This window comes from Harpia harpyja, chromosome Z (assembly GCF_026419915.1).
Source record: "Harpia harpyja isolate bHarHar1 chromosome Z, bHarHar1 primary haplotype, whole genome shotgun sequence".
Classification (NCBI taxonomy): domain Eukaryota; kingdom Metazoa; phylum Chordata; class Aves; order Accipitriformes; family Accipitridae; genus Harpia; species Harpia harpyja.
This window is the reverse complement of record NC_068969.1, coordinates 106,629,314-106,650,690: the sequence shown is the minus strand read 5'-3', so window position 1 is coordinate 106,650,690 and position 21,377 is coordinate 106,629,314. Positions and strand designations below refer to the sequence as shown.

At 53.3% G+C, this 21,377-nt stretch overlaps 1 protein-coding gene across 7 annotated transcripts in view; it reads left to right on the top strand.

Moving 5' to 3' along the window:
• CNTFR (ciliary neurotrophic factor receptor) overlaps positions 1–21,377 on the top strand; it is a 212,765-nt gene that overhangs the window by 66,238 nt on the left and 125,150 nt on the right. The window contains exon 1 of one of the 7 annotated variants that reach the window (XM_052778587.1): positions 3,718–3,816. The exons of 3 other annotated variants lie outside the window; for them this stretch is intronic. In XM_052778587.1, coding sequence (XP_052634547.1) covers positions 3,778–3,816 — 39 coding nt within the window. In that variant the 5' untranslated portion in view covers positions 3,718–3,777. Of the gene's footprint in view, positions 1–3,717; positions 3,817–4,751; positions 4,771–8,569; positions 8,745–15,949; positions 15,969–21,377 lie in introns of those variants that run through there. 3 more of the 7 variants (XM_052778593.1, XM_052778591.1, XM_052778586.1) reach the window with 3 other exon arrangements.

Here is a 21,377-nt window from a genome sequence, read left to right as displayed (position 1 = left end):
CCAAAGGGTCTCCTGGTTTGGGGCGAGAAGCCAGAGCACCTGGGCAGTTTGGCTGCAGACTAGGACTTGGTTGTGCCTGCCCTGGGCTGGGAGCATCCTTCCTCTGCTTGGCATTGCCATGCGGTGAATCTGTCTGTGCTGCTTGGCAGTGGATATGCAAAGTCCCACAGGGGCATCGGGTGTGATGCTGTCCCCCTTGGGATGCAGCTGTTTGTCTGGTGCCCATCTTTCCCCTAATACCATCAGGTTGCATAGCAGCTTCTGTCTCTGCCAGCTTGTAGGGACACAGCAGAATACTTCTGCTTCCTTGCATTTTTGCTGGGAGCTCAAGGAGTGCCTGGGACAGCTTGCTAAGGTTGGGTAGAGGAGCGTGTCTCATAGCATCTCTCTGAAAGTCTTATGGCAACACAGGGAAGCATGTTTGAGGCCTGTCACAGGGCAAGGACAGACGTCTGGCACTTGCATTGTCACTGAGGACAATGTGCAGGTTAATCTGCAGCAAAGGCTTAGCCTGGTGTCTTTACTGCTAGTCCCTGTTCACAACAGTGGATGAGGAAAGACAATTACAGTGGAGATGGCTTGTAGGGGGAGAGATGCTGATTGATCCTGGTACATGGTTAGTGGTCTAGCCTGGCTGGTGGGAATACAAGGGATGTATAGTGTGTGTGTACAACAGTGAGAGGGTGCAGCCCTCTGCCTCACTCTTCCAGTTTCTGCACTTGCAGCCCTGGAGGGAGGTTGTCCAACTATGCTGCCTGCTTTTGGGTCAGTCTCATTTTGGGGGGGGGCCTCTAAGGACCATCACAGCAGACCCAGGGCTGGATGGAGAGAATGGATTTTGAAGGTTGGTCCCCTTGATGTTTGGAGGAGAAAAGGCTTTGGGGGCCAGGGAGACTCTGGGCTCCTGCCTGGGGTTGGTATTGCCTTCTTGTTGCCCAGTTGCTGTCACCGCGGGGAGAAGCCAGTGCCCTTTCTCACCTCAGACAACTGACTCTGTTCCAGCTGGTGGTTCGATGGAGCTGTAGTGGCTCAGCAGGGGTGCGCCAGCCCCACTCTTGAATGGGAACCTGCGCTTGGCTCCAGAGTCTTTGATCTTCCTTGCTGCAAACGCGCTTTCTACCTCACTGCCTTTTGCTGTCACCTTTCCTGGCTCACTTTTCACCCCTGCCTTTTTGCACCTCCCATAGTCTCATCATCCCTGGCAAAGGGTGTAGGCGAGGGGAACGGCATGGCTGGGAAGGAGCTGATGTTTAGATTCAGACAAGAAACAACATGAGGCATAATGCAACCAGGAAGGCACAGGCAGATGGAGAGGGGTGGCAAGAATATGTGGCTCTTTGTCTTCGTTACAAGGCTCGTGTCTGTGGTCTTGCTTCTGTGCTGCTTGCCAGCAAGGGAGGGATGGCCAGCGAGCAGAGATGTGCAGGGAGAGTTTTGATTGCAGGCGGCAGGGCCGGTCCTACTGGATGGTGAGGCAGAGAAAAGCAAAAAGGGATTTATTAGGGAAAGCGAGCATGGGAGCAGGGGGATGCAGGAGGGTGATGTGATGGAAGAGCCAAAAGTGACCAAGAGGGATGCACCCCTGGGAAATGCCTTGCAAGCTGTCTGTTCACCCTAGGTGCTCTGGAGAAAGGAGAAGTGAAGGGGGGTGTTTGAGAGCACGAGAGGGGGTGTGGTTGATGCTGATACAACTGCAGAGGCAGGGGATTTGTCTTGGCTGGTGAGATGGAAGGTGGTATGGGGCCACCTTGCTCAGAGAAGGAAGAGGTAGAGCATGAGATGGTGAAACCGCAGGTCTGAGAAGAAGGCTGAGGTGTGGAAGAAGGTGGAGACCTTTCTAGCATGGAGTGAAGGATGTGGAAAGATCAAACACGGGGTGTTGGGCTGGCACCAGCACTCCCTCCTCCCCAAAGTAGCAGCTTGTCTTTGGCCTGGCATAGAGGAGGGTCTGGGGGTAACCTTGAGCTCAGATGTGAGATGACAGGACAATCTCTGAAAGAAGTAAAACCATCCTCTAAAGAAGAGAGAAGACCTCAAATTTTTTTTTTTCTGAGCCAGCCAAATGCAGTGACCACATGAAACCTTCCTTTTTCATCTCATTGTTTATTTTTCACAGGGGGCTTTTATTTATATCCCCTTAACATCCATGCCGTTAAAGCAACCTTATTAGGATGCTGCCCTTCACCAAGGAACTCTGCTCTCGAAAAAGTGCATTAAAGATTCAACAAATAGCTGAGAATTGGGATTGATCCTAACCTCCCATAAATGGGAGTACCTTCCCCCATTAATCAGCCTTGGTTTTCACTTACAGGATGATGGCCTCAGTGCTACACTTCTTCAGGACTAAAAGCACGTTAAATATTTATCACAGCTGAGTATTCACTTCCCCCTCTATTGCCAACTAAGATCCACTGCTTAAGCCTGTGTCGGCTTGACAGGTTGCGTAGTGAGGTGGCATGCCATTAGGAAACCTCTTGTGCCAATGTGCTCCACTCATTTGCTGCGCTAAGCACGGAGAGATGGTGGCATCTCTCATCTTGAAGCATGGTCAGCATGGGACTGTATTATAAAGTCTCTCTGCTGGCATTTGCACTAGTAAATTAAACATGCTTGTGTTTGCTCTCTAGCAGAGACTAGAGCATCCACACTCTTCCACGTCTCCTTTAACCTCCAAAATAGGATTATTGCATCCAAACTGCTCTGTGGGAGCAGGCTCTGGTCTGTGCTGAGGCTTTGCCCCATGGCAGGGACTGCGTTAGTGGTTCAACACGCGGCTGTTCGCATTGCAGCACCTGGAAACATTTCCCAGCTTATGGCCATACACATGGCTCCCATGTCATCCTCCCGTGCTGAAAGGATGCCGGCAGTGCTCTGCGTTTCCCTGGCATGCTGGGAGAGAGCTCTTATTGCCTTGCGAGGCTTGAAATGATGGCAGGGTGTTTAGTGGTCCAGTTGGTCTAAACATATGCAAGTACGTCCTTGGTAATTGTGCCAGGTGTGCCGTAGCATTTCTGAGAGCAGCTATTTTAGGAGCATCTCTGAAAGCTGCCTTTCCTTTTTGCTCTCCGGTCTTGTGCCGGCATGTCTCAAAAGATGGGTCTGACTTTGAGAGATGCTGATAAACCTCAGAGGCTGGAAAAGGCACGTACTGCTCCACACCAGTGCCCTGGGGTGCTGCTGCGAGCAAGCCCTGAGCCCTCCTGAGCTGCAATGCTCCTGCCCTGTTTAGCTGCTAATGAAAAGCTCCCTGCAATGTTGGAGGGAGTTTTGCTTCTGCACCGACCTCAGGGCAGATTCCACTCGGCCAACTCCAGCAGCTGAGATTGAGCTGTTGTTGCTGGGTTAGTGTTTTATATATTTAACTTATTGGCATTGTCGTGATGCATCTCCCTGTCTTCGTGTTCATCCCCCCCCTGCCCCCAGTTTGAATTACTGATGTGTGCAGCCTTGTTATAGTCATTTACACGTACAGGCGCACAATGTGTTTCATTATCCTTGTATCAAACTTGTTTTGCTGCTGTCACGCACCAGAAAAGTTAAACACGTCTGATCAAAGGCATGTAAACACAGCTTCAAAACAAATGCCCTCGAGTCCTGCCAAAAGCACAGAGCTGTCTCTGAGCAAACCACGTCTCGTATTCCCCTGCCTGCGCCTCCCGCTCCTCTGAGCGGGTGTGTGATACCGCCTGATCTCAGACAACCTCGTGGGCTGCTGTTTGAGGTGGAGAAGGGTTGCCCGCTGTTTGAGCAAACCTCAGCGGGGTTTTGCACCAAGCAATGCAGCTGAGGAGGGGAAGAGCAGAGCCTTGGCTGCGGGTCAGGAGGGAAAAACTTGCTGCGTCTTTGCATGTGTGAGACGGCAAACCCCAATGGTCTGCACTTTGCAATGTGCTGCAGCTCCGGTGGGTCGAGGGAGAGGAAAGCATGATAGGAGTTGGCTGGAAGTAAAGGTGCTGAGTATGCTTTTTGCAGGTCTCCCGTGGGGCTCCAGCTGGTGTATTATCCTGATGCGGGAGGTGCAGGACCAGGAGCGCGCTCCCAAGGCTGCTGCTGCCTGCGCTCCCAGGGCATCGCTCTGGGGTTGGGGCTTGGCTGGAAGCACAGGCAGCCGATTGCATCCTTTATCCCCCTCTTGTCGTAAGCGAGATGAGAGGGGCCAGGCAGAGGGACTGGGGAGGGTGCCAGACCAGGAGCTGCTTCTGCTCTGTCCGGTTTCCAGCCCTGGGTGGGCAGGGAAGGGTGAGGTGAGGTGAGGTGAGACTTGCACCCCTGGCTCAGGGGCCCTGATGTCACTTGGTCTCCCTTGAGAATGCTAAAAGGTAGGGGATGCTCTGTAATTGCAGACAAGTCAAGTTTTCATCTTATTCCTGCCTCTGGGAGGACTAGATGCGCATCTTAAACAGGAATGGAAATCTGTGGGCTTTAGCAGTCTCTGAAGGCAGGTGTTTTCAGAAAACAGTAGCTCCTTTCAAATCTGCCAAAAACCTATTCACAGCTTGGCTACGGGCATGACCAGCGAATAGTTTGGGAATTCATGAGCTTGTGAACTGACCCGGACTCTACAAATGAGTTGCCCAAGGTCTTTGCCAAATGCTTTTGAATAATGGGCATGTCAGAACCAGATGGGGTTGCAAATGGCAGGTTATTAGTGCCCGCCACCTGTGCCAAGCAGTGCCGCAAATGTGTGCAAGCACTCCGGTGTGAGCAGCACTGCTGCGCGCAGGGCTCATCCTGGGAGCGAGGGTGGGAGAAGCGGCTGAGTTGCTGCAGGTAAGATGATCCAATGGGTCTCCTTCAAAGCACCTAATTGTGCTAACGGGGGAGATAAAAATGCAGTCATACCCCCACGATCCTGCCGGACAGTCCCAGGCAGGCTGCGAAATGCCCTGCAGGCAGTGGGGACATGGTCAGAGGTTAACGACGGTGTCAGCTTTCATAAATCATCCCTAATGAGACTTGGGAAAATGTTGGGTTGGAGCCTCTGATCATGGCTGTGCTGAGTTGTCTTTCCTTTACTTTGGGATTTTTTCCCATTTGATTTTTTAGGGTTATCTGGGTGAAACCTTTGTGAGGCGGAAGGTGCTGGAGGCTTTCCTACTGCTCTGGGCGGTGAGGGGTCCTGGGCTCTGCCCAGTCTCTGTTCCTGGCAAGGGCTGGCTGATGTGCTGCAGACTAAATACATTTTCCTCCTTTTTTTGTCCTTAAGGAAGTAGTTCATGCATCACTAGGGTGCCAGAAGTCAGGAGGGTGCCAATACCAGGAGAGTATTGCTGGGTCCTGGTGCGGAGGAGCAGCAGGCTGCGTGCTCGCTGATGCTGGGGTTGGGATGGCTCAGGGTGAAGCCTGAGTCACAAACCCTGGCTGAGCCAACGATGCCTGTGGGCAGCATCCTGCCTAGCCACCGGACAGCCCAAGGGCTGCAGGGACCTTCTCTCGAGGTGTCCTCCCAGCCCTTCTCACCAGCATGGGGACCACACTATGGGGTCCAAACACTTTGCCTGGGAGAAGTCCATCCGGGAAGCGGGACCCCAAATAAGAGGCTTGCAAGGTGGGAAGAAGAAGCAGAAAGGAAGTTATTGAGGTCCCCACCAAAGGCCACCTCTGGGGCTGGCGGTGGTGGGCTGCTCTAGCCCGTGTGTGGTCCCTGCGAAAGCTGCCAGCCACTGACTGGGACACTGGGAGGAGTGAAGCAGGGTACATTGAATATTCCCTCCGATTTATTATTTATAAAGTACTGTCACAGCCCTGGAAGTGTTGGGACTCTCAGAAAAGCTGTAGGAATGTACTAATTAAAGAACACAATGGGAATGTAAATTGGGAAAGCTCCCCAGGGAGAAGCAGCCCTGGGGGGAGCTAATTTGCCAGCCCCCACTCCTCCCCTGCAAGCTGGCTGAGACACTGGAGCAATTAAGGAGGAATTTGAGTGTTAAATATAATCTGGAATTGTGTTTTTGGCTTTTTTTGTAATTGGTTTATTTTTCTCTTGGGTAACAGTGTTTCCAATTCTGTAATTGGGACTGTAACCCTCTGCTACAATAAAGGCTGGGTTTTGGGGTGGTTTTTTGGTGCTTGTTCAGTGTTGAAAACAGATTCAAGTGACTCTGCCAGCGCCAAGGTGGCAAGTCACCTCCTTAGAAGTGATAAAGCTAGATGGAGTGGTCACACAGATGGCATTGTGGGATCTTTGCAGCCCAGGGCAAATTTGGGAGGCTCCCAGAGAGTCGTTTTGGGGGCTGCTGTAGCTCCAAACTGGTGCAATCAAGTAGATATGGCACCAGGGCAGGGGTAACCCCAGCTGATCTGGTAAAAGGCAATCTCTGGCTTTGGAATAAAATAGCAGTTTTCAGAGTCATCTCCTGAAACCCATCCTAAGAGTATGGCTTTTTTGGTTGGTCTTTTTGCCTGCCCATTTCTCTTCTCTGTGGTCTGGCTTACTCTTTTGTGCTGGTCTGACTCTTGCCTTGCTTGGGAAATACATGCATTTGGTATCATTTGAACTGTGGCCAGTAGGGTGGACTCAGGGTAGTGGCTGTGATGTATTTGTCTTTTTCTGTAAACTTCTTTTATACAGTCCAGTGCAAGAAGACAAATGAGGAGACTCTGTCACGGATACAAGGTGAAGTAAAGACATGCTGAGGCTATGGTGGTCAGTGAGGGATGACCATCAGCTCATGTGCTGCTTGGTGTTGGGTTTGTGGGTCAGCTGTGTCCCCATGGCCGGGTTTGCAGTTGAACAAAGGGTTTGTGTTGTTCTGGGTTTTTTGGTTTCCATCACCTTGGGCGGACCATTTTTATTGGAAGGGGTCCTCAAAGCTTGTAAAAGGGCTTTGAGAAGAGAAGCCAGTGATTGCAGTTGGGGTTTTGTGTGATGGCTTGGTCATTGGATCATTTAAGTTAGTGCTCCCAGTGTCAGGCAGGAACTAGCCTGTTGCCAGGTCTTCCTCCCTCTCTCATTTTTATTTTTCTGATTAATTTGAATATTTATTCTGTTTTTTTCAGTTGGCATTAGTTACCTGAGATTCTCAGCCATTGCTAGGTTCTGTTGGCAGGGGTTAGAGGGGTCTCTAAGCTGAGACATAGGAAAATATGATAGATGTACTCATGTAATATGAGTAACCTCAGAGCAGTAGGATTTTGCGTGGCTGTGGGCACTGACTTGCTCTGGATAAACTAGTTCTTTGTCATACAACAGCATCCCTGGTCCCAACCCTGAAAAGCCTGAATTCAACCTAGCCTGTTGCACAGCACAGCATCCCTCTCCCCTCCCAGGGATATTGGGGAGGGAAGCCCCCATCCACCCAGCCTGCTGCAGCTGGCGGTTTCTGCTGCCACCAGACCAGGCTCCATCCCCAGGGTCAAGCCACGATACCCCATGGCCTCGTTGCTGTGCCTGTTCCGCGACAGCCCAGCAGCTCTTCATCTCCTCTCCCCATCTGGATCCAATAGCTGCATGCAGTGAAAAGTCACACCGAGCCTGGGAGCTTGGGGAGAGCCCCTTCCTGGCTGGGGCTGGGCGAGCTGCTCCCTGGCCAGGGCAAGAGGGTCACCCAGCAGGGCTGCCACTGTGGTCCACACATCTCCCACCACGGTCCTTGTCTCCCACCAGGGAGAAATGGGCCCTGGGGTTTCAGCAGTATCAGGAGATCACCGCCAGGATCCGGAGCTCTCCCGGCAGTTTCCCTCTAAGCCTGCCTGTATTTATTGCCATTTGTTCTGGTTTATTTTTCCAAAAATAAAAAGTTGGTTGAAGTAGCACAAAAGCTTGGGAGGAAACAGGCTGAGGGAGCCTGGGGAAACAAAGATTTAAAGATTGTGCTGGGTCCCCGCTCCTCCTCCTCACCCCATCTCTGAAAAATAGTGTAATTGTGCGATTAAAAACCCTGCCATCTTTATTTACTACAGACTCCATCTATTGCCTGCGCTAGGTAGTCTGGGGAGGCAAAATAGGAGAAAAATAGTATTTTCCCTGTATTTGGAGGTGGGGAGGGCAGAGCTGGTAGGACCTTCATGCTTCCTGGGCTCCACACCTCCAGAGTCGGGGCTGGGAAGGTGCGGTGGAGCCAGGAGCATGGCCCGCGCCTCCCAGATCGCTGGCCGTCCCTTTCTCTTCCTCTCCTGCCTGTGGCACCCGGTACGGTCTTCTGGGGACTGGGCTGGGACCTGCCGACATTTGGGGTTGCATCCAGGTTCCAATACGGCGTTTTCCTGTGCGACCTCCAGCCAGCCCGCCCCAGGGCGTCCGATTCCCCCCGGATCTGGTGCGGATCATTCTCCCTTCCTGCCTCTCTCACCATCTGAAGTTAGTTTCCTGTAGATGACAGGGGTCAGGAGTACTCGGGTGCTGACGGATCAGCATGTGCTTTCCTGGATCGGGGCCTCGCATTCCTCCTGTCCATCCAACTGGATGTGGGATCCCTCCTGGGCTGCAGCGCTGGGGGATGCTGCGGTGGGGGATGAGACCCAAGCAGCGAAGCGAGCCCTCTCGCCTGCAGTCTCTGCCGCGGCACAGAAACTTGCCTTGACTGCAGGGATAAACTAAAACTGAGGAGCAACTATGTGCTGGGCTGGGTCAGGCTGACGGTGGCTATCGATGCTCGGTCCTAACCCGAGCCAGCTTGTTTAACGCGCTGGTCCGTGAAACGGTAGCTTCCCGCTGGGAAACAGCCCTCGGCTTTGTCCCATCTTTAGGCAAGGGGAAAGGCTTCCTGGAGGCGGGGGGTCTGCGATCTCGGCCGGGGGCCAAGGTAAGTCACCTTCTCGGCAGGGTTGTTTGCACAGCTGCGGGTGGCCGTGCCCGCTCCAAGAACTCCACATTCTTCCTTGCACCGAATATCCGGGACAGGCATCCCTCCGCGCTCAGCGCGCTTTCATTTCCGTCGGCGAGCTTGGGAAGCTTCGCCAAGCATCTGAGCACCGGGTCTGACCCTCCATCCCGCCAGTGCTGTTTGCCTGGCTGATGGCAGCGTGATGCAACCGGCTCCGGTCTGTGCAAGACCACCGGCACTCCGTGCCTGCAGGAAAGCAGCATCGCACGCTTTCGAGTCTGCGTGCAATCGCTGCCCTCCCGCTTGCACGCTCCAGCGTGGTTCGCTGGAAGCTGGGCTGGTGGAGCTGGAGGCTCTCTGCCACCTCCGGGCGCTGACAGCCTCCCTGCGCCGAGCCTCCGCTGTCACCCGGCGTGTTGTTTTCTTTCTTGCCAGCCCTCCCGCCGACCGGCAAGCCCTTTGCTGCATGCGAATTTTATGGCAGTGCCTCCGAGACACTGACAACCTGCTGACATCCGTGGGTTGTGGGGTATTTTTTCTTTGCTTGGCTGCCTCCATCACCCCAAAACCCCAGCACCCAGCCCAGCTCCCTGGTAGCGGTTGCTGTGAGAGTTTCATGGCTTCTCTCTGTTTTCTTCCTGCTTTGCAGAAAGCTTTAATGTTGCCCTGTTTGTCCCGAGACTCTGCAAAGTGGCAAGCCTCACACAGACAGCACACCAGGGCAGCTGCCCGTGCTGGCCCTGGGATTTACTAGAGGCGGTTTATTTTCCCAAGGAAGTTAGTTTCCAAGATAGCATCTGGTTTTTATGAGGTCTGATCAAATAAGGTGGTATGTGTATGAGCAGGGGCTTTTATGTTTGTACATGTATTTTTAAAGTTTTATAAATAGCGGAACGATATGTTGCTTGCTTCTTCCAAAACTGCATCTCTTGCGACCATGGTTTTGCTGAAATTATTACTGAATCGAGAAAGCAAGTTGTTTCTCTGAAACAAGAAAACGGCAATATAGATACTCATGCCTTACAACATATACATATTATCAGTAGGTGCTGTTATTTTCAACACCAGTGCAGGATTATTCTTAGGTGCCTCATCCACAGCACAAGAGGCAGTCAGCCCACAGACGTTATGCGTGAAAACCAGACACTTTCTTGCTGGCCCATTGAAGCTCTTCTGCAAATAGTAAGAGAGACGTAATGCCTTCTAGGGTGCTTGGGCTCGGTTTGCAAGTAATTTGCCTGGAATAAAAAAGGTTAGAGGTTTGAATGTGCTTTTGTGGGCAGAGCTGGAGAGAGAAGCTATGTGCAAGTTTCCAAAGGGACTCTGGGCTTTCATCAGCGCGCAGTGAGTCCTGCATGGAAAAAGGACTAGATGGAAACTTGCTGTGGAGCTGCTTCTGCTTGTGTTTGTTTCTTTTAAAGCTTTGGTTGAAAGAAAGGAAAAGAGAAATTAAAGCACAGCTCTTGGGTATTAGCTTTTGGAGGAATTTCTGGAAATAAAATTGGAGAGGGAAGGAGGAATGGCTGAAAAATATTATAGTAGTAGAAGATGGGACTCTGGTATCTGCAGCCATTTCATTAATGGGTGATTAATAAGTGATGTGCTAATGGTGTGTGGGGACCTGGTTACCTGTGGCTTCCCATCCGGGTAGGTTTAAAAGTATCTGCATAACCATCTTGTCTCATTTATATTTTAATGCTCTCACCTCTTCCTTTTCCCTTTCTTCCTCCATGTGCATCCCCTTCATTCTTCCTAGGTTGGCTGCACCAAACCAGGTGGGAATCATCCCATCGCGTGGGGTTGTCTCCTCCATGGGAACGCTGGCCAGCAGAGTCCAGTCAGGGAGATCACCAACATGCTTATCTTCTCCAGGTCCCACCAGTGCTTTTGCCAACCATGCAACCCGCAGGGATAAAACCATCCCAGTGAGACCTGCCCTCCTACTGGTTTTTGGAGCAGCTTCCCCGTTCCACCCGCCTTTACGGAGGCATGTCCCCTTGTCTGGATGCAAGTGCTTAATCCCCTCTCCGTGGTGACCCCCACAGAGCCCACCCTGCTGACAAAGATAACACCGTGCTGCAGCCACCCCTTGGCACATCCCCGGCTCTAGGATTTGTTTTTCATTTCCTCTTGCTCTCCCTTCTCTCCCCCTGTGAGATGTAAGAGTTTGGCAGCAGATCCTGTCACCCCGTTTGCTTTCCTGCAGAGAATCATTTCTTCAGGGTGTTGTGTGTCAGCAGCAACAGGAATCTGAGCTGAAGCCGCTGGATGTCTTCTTGGAGAAGACATGAAAAGCAAATCTGTGCTGCGTGACCTAACTTCTTACCTCCTCGCTACTCCCCTGGGGACCACCACCAACTTCCCCACTCCCTTCTTTTTTGCTGTTCTGTGCACGTTAGTTTTTCTTGAAAATTTTTAACCTATTCCTAGAAACTTATCTCCCAGAAAGGGGAGACAAAATGTCACCCCCGTGAGACAAATTGACAACATAGCTGGTATTTCCACTACGTTAGAGCAAGCCAGCATCAGCTGGAACCAGGATTTTCTTTGCAATATCAGAAAAGCATTATCTAGATGCAAAAAAAGATGCCAAATAAACCCTACATTCTTGCTGAGATATAGCATTACCATCTGATTTAGCATCTACATCCAGGCTTTGTTGCTCAGCTAAACCTGCGTCCCAGTGCCATTGCAGTCATTTCCAGTTTTGTACCAGCTGTCCTGCAGGCATCTCTGAAACATTGCCCACGTTATGAGAATATGATGCTGTGTTCAGGCACTGGCTTTTATGAAGATCGGAGCTGCCGGTCAGGAGCGGGTGATGTTTCACTCGATGAATTTCTTCCCTTTCTGCTCCAGGAATTGCCAGGAAGCAGTTCATGTAGAGGGGAAGATGTTGGGGACCAGGAGCTCGTGCATATGTGCATGTGCACGTTTATAAGGGAGACGGGAGAGGTAAAGCCTTCTGATAGCTCAATAAAGGGCCTAAGAAAATACAGCCTTGAGCTTTGATTGAAAGCCTGGGTGCTGCTTTACCAAGAAAATGCTACTTGCTGTTGTTTGCCCTGCTGCGAGTTATTTACCCAGTGCTTCCTGCCAGCAAATGTTTACACTGCTCAGGAGCAGCTTGTCCAGAGTTTTCAGCAGCAGCAGCCTGCCTTGCATTGTTTTTTCTGGTTGCCAGCGAGGCGCCCAGCCATGCCTCTCGAGGATGAGGATGCTGGAATGAAGGTGCTGGGCTCCCTGCATCTTCAGGGAGGGCAGCTGATGTGCTGGTGGCTCCTGCTTTAGGTTTTTCTTGGGGCACAGTGTTCTCCCCAAAACTTTTGCAAAATCTTTCTTGGTGCAAGCAGGAGGAAAACACCTCCTCCTTTTTGTCCCTTCACTCTGCCTCCACTTTGGCTTGCTCAGCAGTGGTCTTGCTCTCAGCAGAGGACAACTCCAGTGCCATGAATGAATAGCACAAGGGTGAGGACTGTCTTTCTACACCCAGTCTGCCAAATGCATGTTCATGTCCAAGTTCAAAGCCATCTTTCCATGAGCATTTCGTAAGCCATGCTGCTCCCATGCATATTTCTTACCTTTAGCTGAAGTATTTCTGGAAAACAGATGCAAACTTTTCATGGGAAATTATTGCAAGGTATTTGCTCAGTTCTGGCCACGCATTGTGGAGGAGCAAGCGATGCCTCGCCATGACCCAGGAGTCTCTACTAAATCATCTGCCCATACAGAGGAACAGAGCAGATAAGAGATAGCTGCCTTATGTTACACACTTGTTTTTTTCCCAGCCTCTCATTTGAGATGAGGTGAGCATAAGCAGGGATTAGTTTGTTAAGCTGTGACAGTTCATTAAACTTCTTGGACTTTTTCTCTCCAGACACTGCTGATGGCTGAGCCGGGGGAGGTGCATGTGTGTGTGCAGATACTGTGGGACAAGACAGGCGGCGGAAATTTTCATGATTTTAGTTTCCAAATGCCCTTATCTATTTGCAAAGCCTTCTGAGTGCCTGCAAGAACTGTTGCATTTCAGGTACTTTTATTTCAAAAAGCCTGTGGAAGCAAAGTTCATTTTTCTTGGCTATTTTTTGCCTTGAAGCAAGCCTCTTTTTTGTTAGAAACTGATGGCTGAGGCTTAGATGTGTAAAACTTGTTGAAATCAATGGGAGCTGTGCCCCAAATCTCCTGCATGGCTTTTAAATTCTCTGACTTGTAAACAGGGAGCCTAGTTTGCAGCTGGCTTTCAAGTCTACCAGAGGAAAACCCAAAAGCTTGAAGGTAAAAGGAGAGGGATGCTCACAGGGAAGGGGAAGGGAGTGGTGCCGTGTTCCTCAGTTAATGCCTCATTGCATTAATTACCACACAAAGAGTGGGGTTGGAGCTTGCGGGCACCCTCAGGTGAAGAGTGTCACGACACAGCAGAGCCATGCCAGTTGGTATCACCATCACACCGGTCCCTCTTGGCTTTGAAGCCTGTGTAACCCCATTGCTCAGGCTTTGCAAGGAGACCCCAGCTTGCAGAACTCTCTTGGGCTCTTGCAAATAGTTTGGGTGCCCTATTGGGTAACCATCCACGGGAGCATGTTCCCAGTTGTATTTTTCCCAATGTGAAAAAGTCATCATTGAGGGGAAATTATTTGCATGCAAGGCTGTGCCACCCCACGGTGGGTTTCACCCTGCACGGAGCACAGAAGGGGCAGCTGAAGGGAAGACATGTGAGCATCTCTGTGTAGCCACAGAAATCTCATTTGATCCTCAGTGGTGGGAAAGGAAATGGAGCAATAACCCAAGACAGTTTAATAGAGTTTGGGTGAAATACGGTTGTTTTTGTAAGCTGGTCTCTGTGCAGTGAGGGCTCTTTAGCCCGTTTGTTGTGCTTGGCTCTGCTCTGGATGTTGGCACCAGCTGCTCTGCAGGTGCACGTGTGTTTGGCAGGAAGGAGCTGGGATTTGGGGATTCGCCTTGGTTGGAGGGGGGAAGAGGAAAAAAGCAATGAGAGATGATGTTTTGTCTTGCAAGTGAGGAAGACATGTCACGGAGGGGGAAGGACAGAACCTGGGGTTCAGTCCAGTCTCGGAGAGCTGGCTGGAGGGCAGGGTCCTCTCCTGGTGGCACCTTCTGCCTCCCTGGGACAAAGCAGGAGTGGATCCTACAGGCCCTGGGGCTGCAGAGCCCAGATGAGGCCAGCTCCGGTGAGCAGAAGTTTGCCCCGGAGCTGAGATCGGCTGAGACAGGGAGCAATAGCAAGTATTGCCTGTAATGTCCCCAAAATCATGAAAATTGAGGGGTGGGGGGGGTGGCATTTCCGGAGCTGAGCCCATAGGGGTGCAGAGAGAAGACATTTTTGGAGGTGCTTGCCCTGCACCTCCCTATCATTTTCACCGCCACCTTTGCTCCCTCCTTCCCATCTTGCACTGTGGCAGTAGATCCCGGGGACCAGCACCCTGACAGGGCAGAGCCCAAACCCCAGGTACCCCCGAGGAGGCAGTGATGCTGAGCGGACCCGGCTGTTTCACCCTCCCGGCCGGTGGTGGGGCAGCATTCCCAGGGCAACTGGTCCCCGTGGCCCTCAGACGTGGTTTGTGGGGAGACTCAGTGTTCTCAGCACCCATGTGCTTGCCCACCCCTGCCCAGTTTTGGAGCACAGGGGCTGGTGGGAGCGGACTGGGAGGCCCTGGGCAGGGGGCTGTTTGGTCCAGCAAGCAGAGAAGGGGAAGAAGCTGATGTTTCCTCTAGCAAAACCCTGCGGTCGAGCCAGAAGCGGCAGACCTCCACACACTGGCACGGGCCCAAGGCGTCTTTGCTTCCTGCCACCCTTTCAAATTAAGCAAACGATTCATTTTATTTCTTTAATTTTCCAAATGGAAGTGAATTGGCCGCGCTGGCAGGTGCCTGATTGACGTTCCAGGGAGGACAGGAGCCGGGGGCCGGAGGGGCTTGCCTCTCCACGCCTGCCACCACACTCCCGGTGGGGATCCAGCCCTGCCACTTGGGGCATGGGGGCCACTTTGTCCTCCTAGGAACAAGCAAGAGATGCCCGGGTTTCATGCTACGGGTAAAATGATTGCAAAGCTAAGCTCCTTCGGGGTCCTTTCAGGGCGGAGAAGAGAGCTGTGGCACCCCCGGTGCCCCCTATTAACTCCTGGCATTCGGTGTTTTATGAGCGTGGCTTTTCCTCTTGCTTTTATTATGCTTTGCAGAGCCTTTCTCACACATCTGCTTAGTCCCCTGCCTGCCTCAAGGGGACACTATCAATAAATGACACTGGCTTCACCGGTGAAAAGGACCAAGTCCTCACCTGCAAGCAGGTTTTGGGGTGGGACGCTCCTACAGAGATGGCCACACACCCTGCCTAGCACCGCCACGGTGCACTCATGCTGCAGGGCTGAGCATTCACCTGGGTGCACATATCTGCACCCCTAAACTTTCCCAGATCTTCTCACGGGTGCGGGGTTCTCTGCAGAGAAAGGCTGCAACTCTCCCTGCAGTGAAATAAGTGCCGGGAGATGGTGAGGGGAAGATTATCCCCACTACGTGGCAGCAATTATCAAATCTATATGCTGCATCGGTGAAACGAACAGCAGCCGGTGGCTCGCTGCCGGATTGCGTGGCGTGTAATTACGTCTAGCTCCCCAATCTCTGTTAAATCTCAAAGATCTCTTCCTAATCTCTGGCACCATGGTCTCTCTTGTGGCTTTTTCCCACTGCTGCTGTTAAAATTTTTCAGTGCTCTCTTTCCCGTCGGCTGCCCCCTCCGTCTGCTGGTGGGTGGCAGGGGGATAGAAATCCTCGCCCTGAGCTGGGCTGGGGCGCTGGAAATGCAAAACCTCAGGATTTTCAGACATCATCATCTGTCCTGGAGCTGAATCCCACTCTGCTGTGCTACTGCATGCCCAGGACTTTTTCACCTTCCCTCCATCTCCCCTTGGCTTCTCCACAGGGTCCTTGGGAGGGTCCAGGGAACACAGCAGCTCTGGCTGAGCTTGCAAACCTTTGAGCCACTCTGCCAGGGAGCGAGAGAAATGTGGTTGTGTCATGGTGATGATCCCAGCCCGGGTATTAAAAACAGCAACTTAATTGGCCTTTTGAGGGGGGAAATAGCAATTCTCATGCCGACCTCATCTGTTCTCAGGAAAGAAAGCCCCCCTTGGTTGCAAACAGACCATGTGCCTGGAACCCGTGCTGCTGTTCCTCTGCTTGGCAAAGGTGACACCACACCCAGACTGTGGCGATGGGGAAACTGAGGCATGGCATGCTAATGTGTTGCATTTGGGGCTGCTCAGCCTGTGTCCCAGGCCAGTGGGACTCCCAGCAGGGCAGGGACAGGCCGTGGGACAGGGGAGCCCATGACATCCCTGTGCCAAGCCCTCGGGTTGATGGGGTACTACCAGCCACACCCCCTCTCTGCAGCATGTCCCTCTGTCCCAGCAGCCAGCCATCAGCTCTGCAAGGGCTACAAGCCCCAAAAACTGAGTTTCTGCTCTCCCCAATGCCCTGCCTGTGGAGTGTACTATCCTCCTGACTTTTGTGCAGAACCATCAGCAGTTTGGAAGAGAACAGGCAAAACATGAGCTGTCTGTGAGCTGCGTGGCAGCCGGAGGGATGGAGATGAAAGCTCTGCTGTCTACCACCGAGATAAATTTCATCTCTGCCTAATTTAGGGGTAAAAAGGAAACTCGGCAGCTGTGTTTTGCAATCCTATGCGGGCGAGGTTTTCTGGGAGACACTGGAGCTGGCTCATTTTTACGTGGGCATTAGGGATGTGACAACTTAATTGCAGAGAGTTCTCCGGAGGGGGAGCAGGAATCAATAGGTGTTGGGTAAGGCGCTTGTTTTAAGATAAAGTCTATTTGTGAAATTATAGTCATTTGTCTCCTTGCAGCCTCAAAAGCAGTTAATTGCGAGCAGCCTGGAGGGGCAGCATGCTCTGCCCCAGCTTGAAGCCCAAACACCAGCCGTGCCCTTCGGATGCCCGGGATGGAGATGGCTGGCGGTGCTGCCGGCTAGCGGTGCCGCTGCCGCAATTCAGGCGGCAGGGACCTGAGCTCTGGGGGAAGATGAAGGTTATGAATTCAAGTCCTTAAGCGTGTCCTGTAATCCCTTTTCTGGCCCGGAGGAGTGGCAGCCTCTTCAATTACCAGGGCATGGAGGGCTGCAGGGTATGCATTTCCCAAAGGCCAGCCCAAGGCTGCAGGGAGAGCAGCCAAAAATACTCAGCTTATTTGGGCGCCGTGGGGACTCGCCTTACAAGGCTGGAGAGTAGTTCGTTAAACAAAAAAAACCAACCCACCCCAGGACCAGAGGCTGAGTTTTGCATGCTGGGGTGGCAGGGAGGCCTCTGCAGGCTCCTCAGGGCCAGCTCTGCCCCAGATGTGTGTGCACAAATCTCCCTGCTCTTGTCCTGGCCCTGCTGTAACACAGGTCTCCTGGAGCCGATGCTGTTAAGCCTTTGCTCTCTGGGGCCTTGGGCTGACACGGTCTCAGCTTAGAGGTGTGTTGCAAACAGGGGATGCTGCTGCTTTTGAATGGGTTTGGGGAGAGGGCTTTGGTGCTGCACGATTGGATAGACATTTTCCCCCAGCTGGTGCATGCTGCAGACTTGCTGTGTGCTTGCGGTAGCGCCTGGCTCCACAGCTCTTTGGGCCACTTTGGTAGGGAGCAGATCTATCGGGCCACCCTGCAAACCCATGCACGAAGCTGCCGCAGGAGGATGGGACAGCTGGAGGTGATGGGGAACACCTGCAGGAGCCATGTCCACCAGCCCTGTACAAGCCCCACTGCCAAATACCTACATGTGTGTATTTTTGCAGGAGGTAGGATGGTCTGGACCAGTGCAGTGTATTTTCTGCTCAACACTTTGCTTAGGGCGTCCTTTATTTTTCTGTTTGTTCTCTCTGCCTTCTCTGGCCCTTCCCTCACTCCCCAGCTGTGTGAGCACAACCTGCTGCTGCCCGGTGAGACCTGTCTGATGCTACGCATCCCCCTGGGCTGGGAGACTTCCCAGGGCTGCCTCCCTCCCTGCCCACCTTTGCCCTGCCTGGCTCCTTGCGGGTGCGTTCACACAACCATCCTCAGCACTAGTACCCCAAAGCAGCAAGAGGCTGGGAAGAACAGCATCAAGATAAGGAAATTAAGCAGGAGAGGCTCTTTATGGAGCAAGGCGTGGAATATTCTCCCCGTCTGTCACTGGGGATATGTGCTGTGCTGCGATTGGATAGACAGTGCTCAGAGCATCCTCCAGAGCTTGTGGGAAGGAGCACTTGGAGCCGGTTTAGCACTTTGCTGTGGGTCCATGCCATGATGGTCCAGCTGAGGGGCAGGACCAGGTGGGCCCTGGATTTCCCTCTATATCCAAAATGGGGCTCAAAACTCATGGAAGAAAGCCCAGGGACAGTTATTCCTGCAGCTCAGCCTTTCAGCACTGCACAGGGTGAGGGCCTTACGGCCATGGAGCACAGGAAAGCAGCAGCCACACACGGAGACCTTGCAGAAGGGACAGGCTGTGTTTCTCCTGGGAGGTGGTAGGGCAAGGGGGAAGACAAGGAGTCCTAACTCATGCAGCCACACCAGTATCCCTCCCTCAGCACCCTGGAGATGGCTGGGAAGCTCTCTGGGGAAGGCAGAACACAGGAAGGATGGGAGAAGAGTTGCTCAAACCTCCTCTTGGTCAGTAGGGAGTGAGGGACTCCTCTCCGCAGGGAGCTTGAGGCAGTTTCCTTTGCAGGCCAGGTAGCCGGTGGGCTAGCACCGCTCACCCAGGGCTTTCAGCCTTCTGCACAGGCTGCACCATGCTCCCCTGTCTGCCTTCGTCTTCCACTTACCTGCCCAAGCATTGGCCCCTGGATGTGGTACTTGAGGGTTAATCATTAAAGTCTCCCTCTGGCAGAAGCTGGGCTGCGGAGGCTGGTGCTGGAGGCAGCAGGATGAGGCTTTCCCACTCCCGTGGTCTCACACCATCTCCCTAACCACCAGCAATCCTGGCAAGAAGGGTTTAGCCACTGTTCCCTGACCTGGGAGCAGCATCCAGCCCTGCCTCAGGGCAGGCAGCTCTGGCACAGCCGAGCGTGGAGCAAGATGGGTGGGGGGTGGTGGTGGGGTGTGCTGGGGTCCAGGGCGTTTGCAGGCAGGTCCTGCCAGGGCAGCCAGGAAAGTCCTTTGCATGTGGGCTGTATGCGGCGGCGTGCACCAGGCTTTGTGTTTGCACGTGCAAAGGGACACGCGTATTCATACGTGCACGTGCTTGGATGGACAGGGAGGATGCCCACACCTTGCATGCCCGGGGCAAGGAGGTGGTTGTCTCCGCTTGCAGCCTCCTTGGGGGGACGGAGGCGCACACGTGATGGTCTCTGTGCCTTGCACGCCGTCCGTGTTGATCTCATGTGCTGAAATTCTCGCAGGCACCCAAAGGAGTCATCGAGCTGTGCGCCGATCACTGCACACTGCCAAAATCCTCTGGAATCTGCTCCCCTGCGTCGCCCCTTCCCAGGTCAGCGGCGGGCTTCGCGGCAGCAGGTGCTGAAACCCGTCCCTCCTCGCGACCTGCCTCCCTTGCTTTTCCAGCACATTTTCTGGAGGTCAGTCGTCCCCTCCCCGCCGCTGGATTGCTTTCCTGCCCCTTCCCACCTGCTCTGTCCACCCGGCAGCTTTTTTGGAGCTGGAGAGCAGCTATGGGGGGGTCTTGGGGGGGAAACATGAGTCCGAAGGAGAAATCAATCCTATCCTGGCTGGGGCTGAAATCTTGGAAACACCGTGCTCTGATCCAGCGGCTCTCGAAGAACCAGGGCTGAACATGGCACTAGCTATTTCTGGCCACTGGCGGCTATTCCTGGCCCCGACCCCAAGGTCGGTCCTTTTTCCTCGCCTCCTTCCCTGCGCGCTCGGGTGAACTCGGTGCGACGTGCACGCTCAGCGAGCTATAAATAACAGCAGCCGTGGGCAGCCTCCGGGAAAGGCATTGAGGGGAAAGCATCCCCGGCTCTGCGGGCAGCCGGGATCCCCTGCCCCAGCCCAGCTGAGGGCAATGGGGGGCCACCTTCCCCCTGGGGGGAAGTGGGATGCTGCAGAGCCATCATTGTGCGTTTTCCATGGGATTTTGAGCCCCAGAGCCCTGCTCTTTCCTGCAAGCAGCCAGTAGGGCTTTCGGGCTGAGTGATTGCTTGGGGACGGGTTTATTTTTTTAATATCCCTTGTAAGCAGCTCAAGCTGGACTTGCTGCCCTGCAAGGCGCCTGGGTTGGGATGTCTTTTTTACTCCAGATCTCTCTTTTCCTCTGGGAAGGATTGAGCAACCCAATGGATGGGGCAGAGGGAGCGTCCAGGCGGAGGCAGCTCCGCGGGAGCCTGCATGCGGCCATAGCCTGAAGTTTCCTGAGTGCTTTTCTCCTCCTCACTTGTCCCTCTTTCCTTCTCCACGCCCTCACTTTCTCCACACTATCTTTCCCCCTTTCTCGTGCTCTCGCCTTCCCTCTCCCTCAGTTCCCCTCTGTGCTTTTCATCCCTCCGTCTTTCGCTCCATTGCTCCCCCGCGCTCCCACGCCCTCCCCTCCCTACTCCCACTATTTTTGCCCTCCTCCTACCCTATCCCCTTTCTCTCCTCAACGCTCCCCCTGGCCCCTCTCTGCAGCAGGGTACTGTCTTGCTCTACAAACACCAGCTGCCTTGTTTTTCTTGCGGTGCAGCAAATGTTTCCGCAGCGCTGTGGAGATCACGGGAGCCGCTGAACAAAAGGACCTTTTCATTTTAGCAGCGGGATGGAGAGCGACTGCGCTGCTGGCCTGAGAGGTCAGCACTCAGGTGGCTCCTATGCCTACGTCCAGCCACCTCACTGGCGTGAGCACCGTCCCCCCATCTCCAGCCAGAGAGTGGAGGGGGAAGCCCAGTGGTCTCAAAGTCGCTCTGGGTTTATTTGGAAAGACCCAGCTTGTTTTCGTTTGTTCCCCCTCCCGCCTCTCCTGCTGCAAAACTGGTGTAATTGGAGCAGGAAATTAAACATTTGAAGCGTTAACGTGATAATCTGCTGGTTTAGGTTTGGGGGGGGCAGGGAGCTGGAAGCTGAGTGCGCTGCTGCTGCCCAGCATGCCGGGAGGGAGAAGGGACACGGCGCCAGCGGGGTCTCCCTGGCACATCCCACCCTCTTGCCCAGCCAGGGAAACCACAGGGAGGGCTCTCCTTCAGCTCGCTCTGGCCTCAGGTGGTCACGAGGCTCTTGGTTAGGATGGTTGTGTTTTTCCTTTGGTCCTGATAGCCGTGCCTCATGCCCGTGCTGGTGGGACCAGGACCAGTGCTGGTGTGTGGCTGCACCCATCACCTGTGATGAGTTTCTCAGTGCTTTGCTGATGCTGGTGGTGGACAAACTAGCCAGGGACCTGAGCATGTCCCACATCCCCAAGGCCATGGTTTGGGAATGTTGAGGCTGGAGAAGAGAAAACCCAAAAAAGCTGTAAGCTTTCAGAGATGCAAAAAGCTCTCTGGGAAACCAGCCCTTGTGTCCCTGGAGCAATAAACCATGGGTGTAAAATGCAGTGAGGGAAGTTCAGGCTGGGTGCCAGGAGAGCTGAACCTCATGGGAAGGGTGGATGGATGTCCAAACTGACTGCCAGGCAAGTAGGTTTGAGTC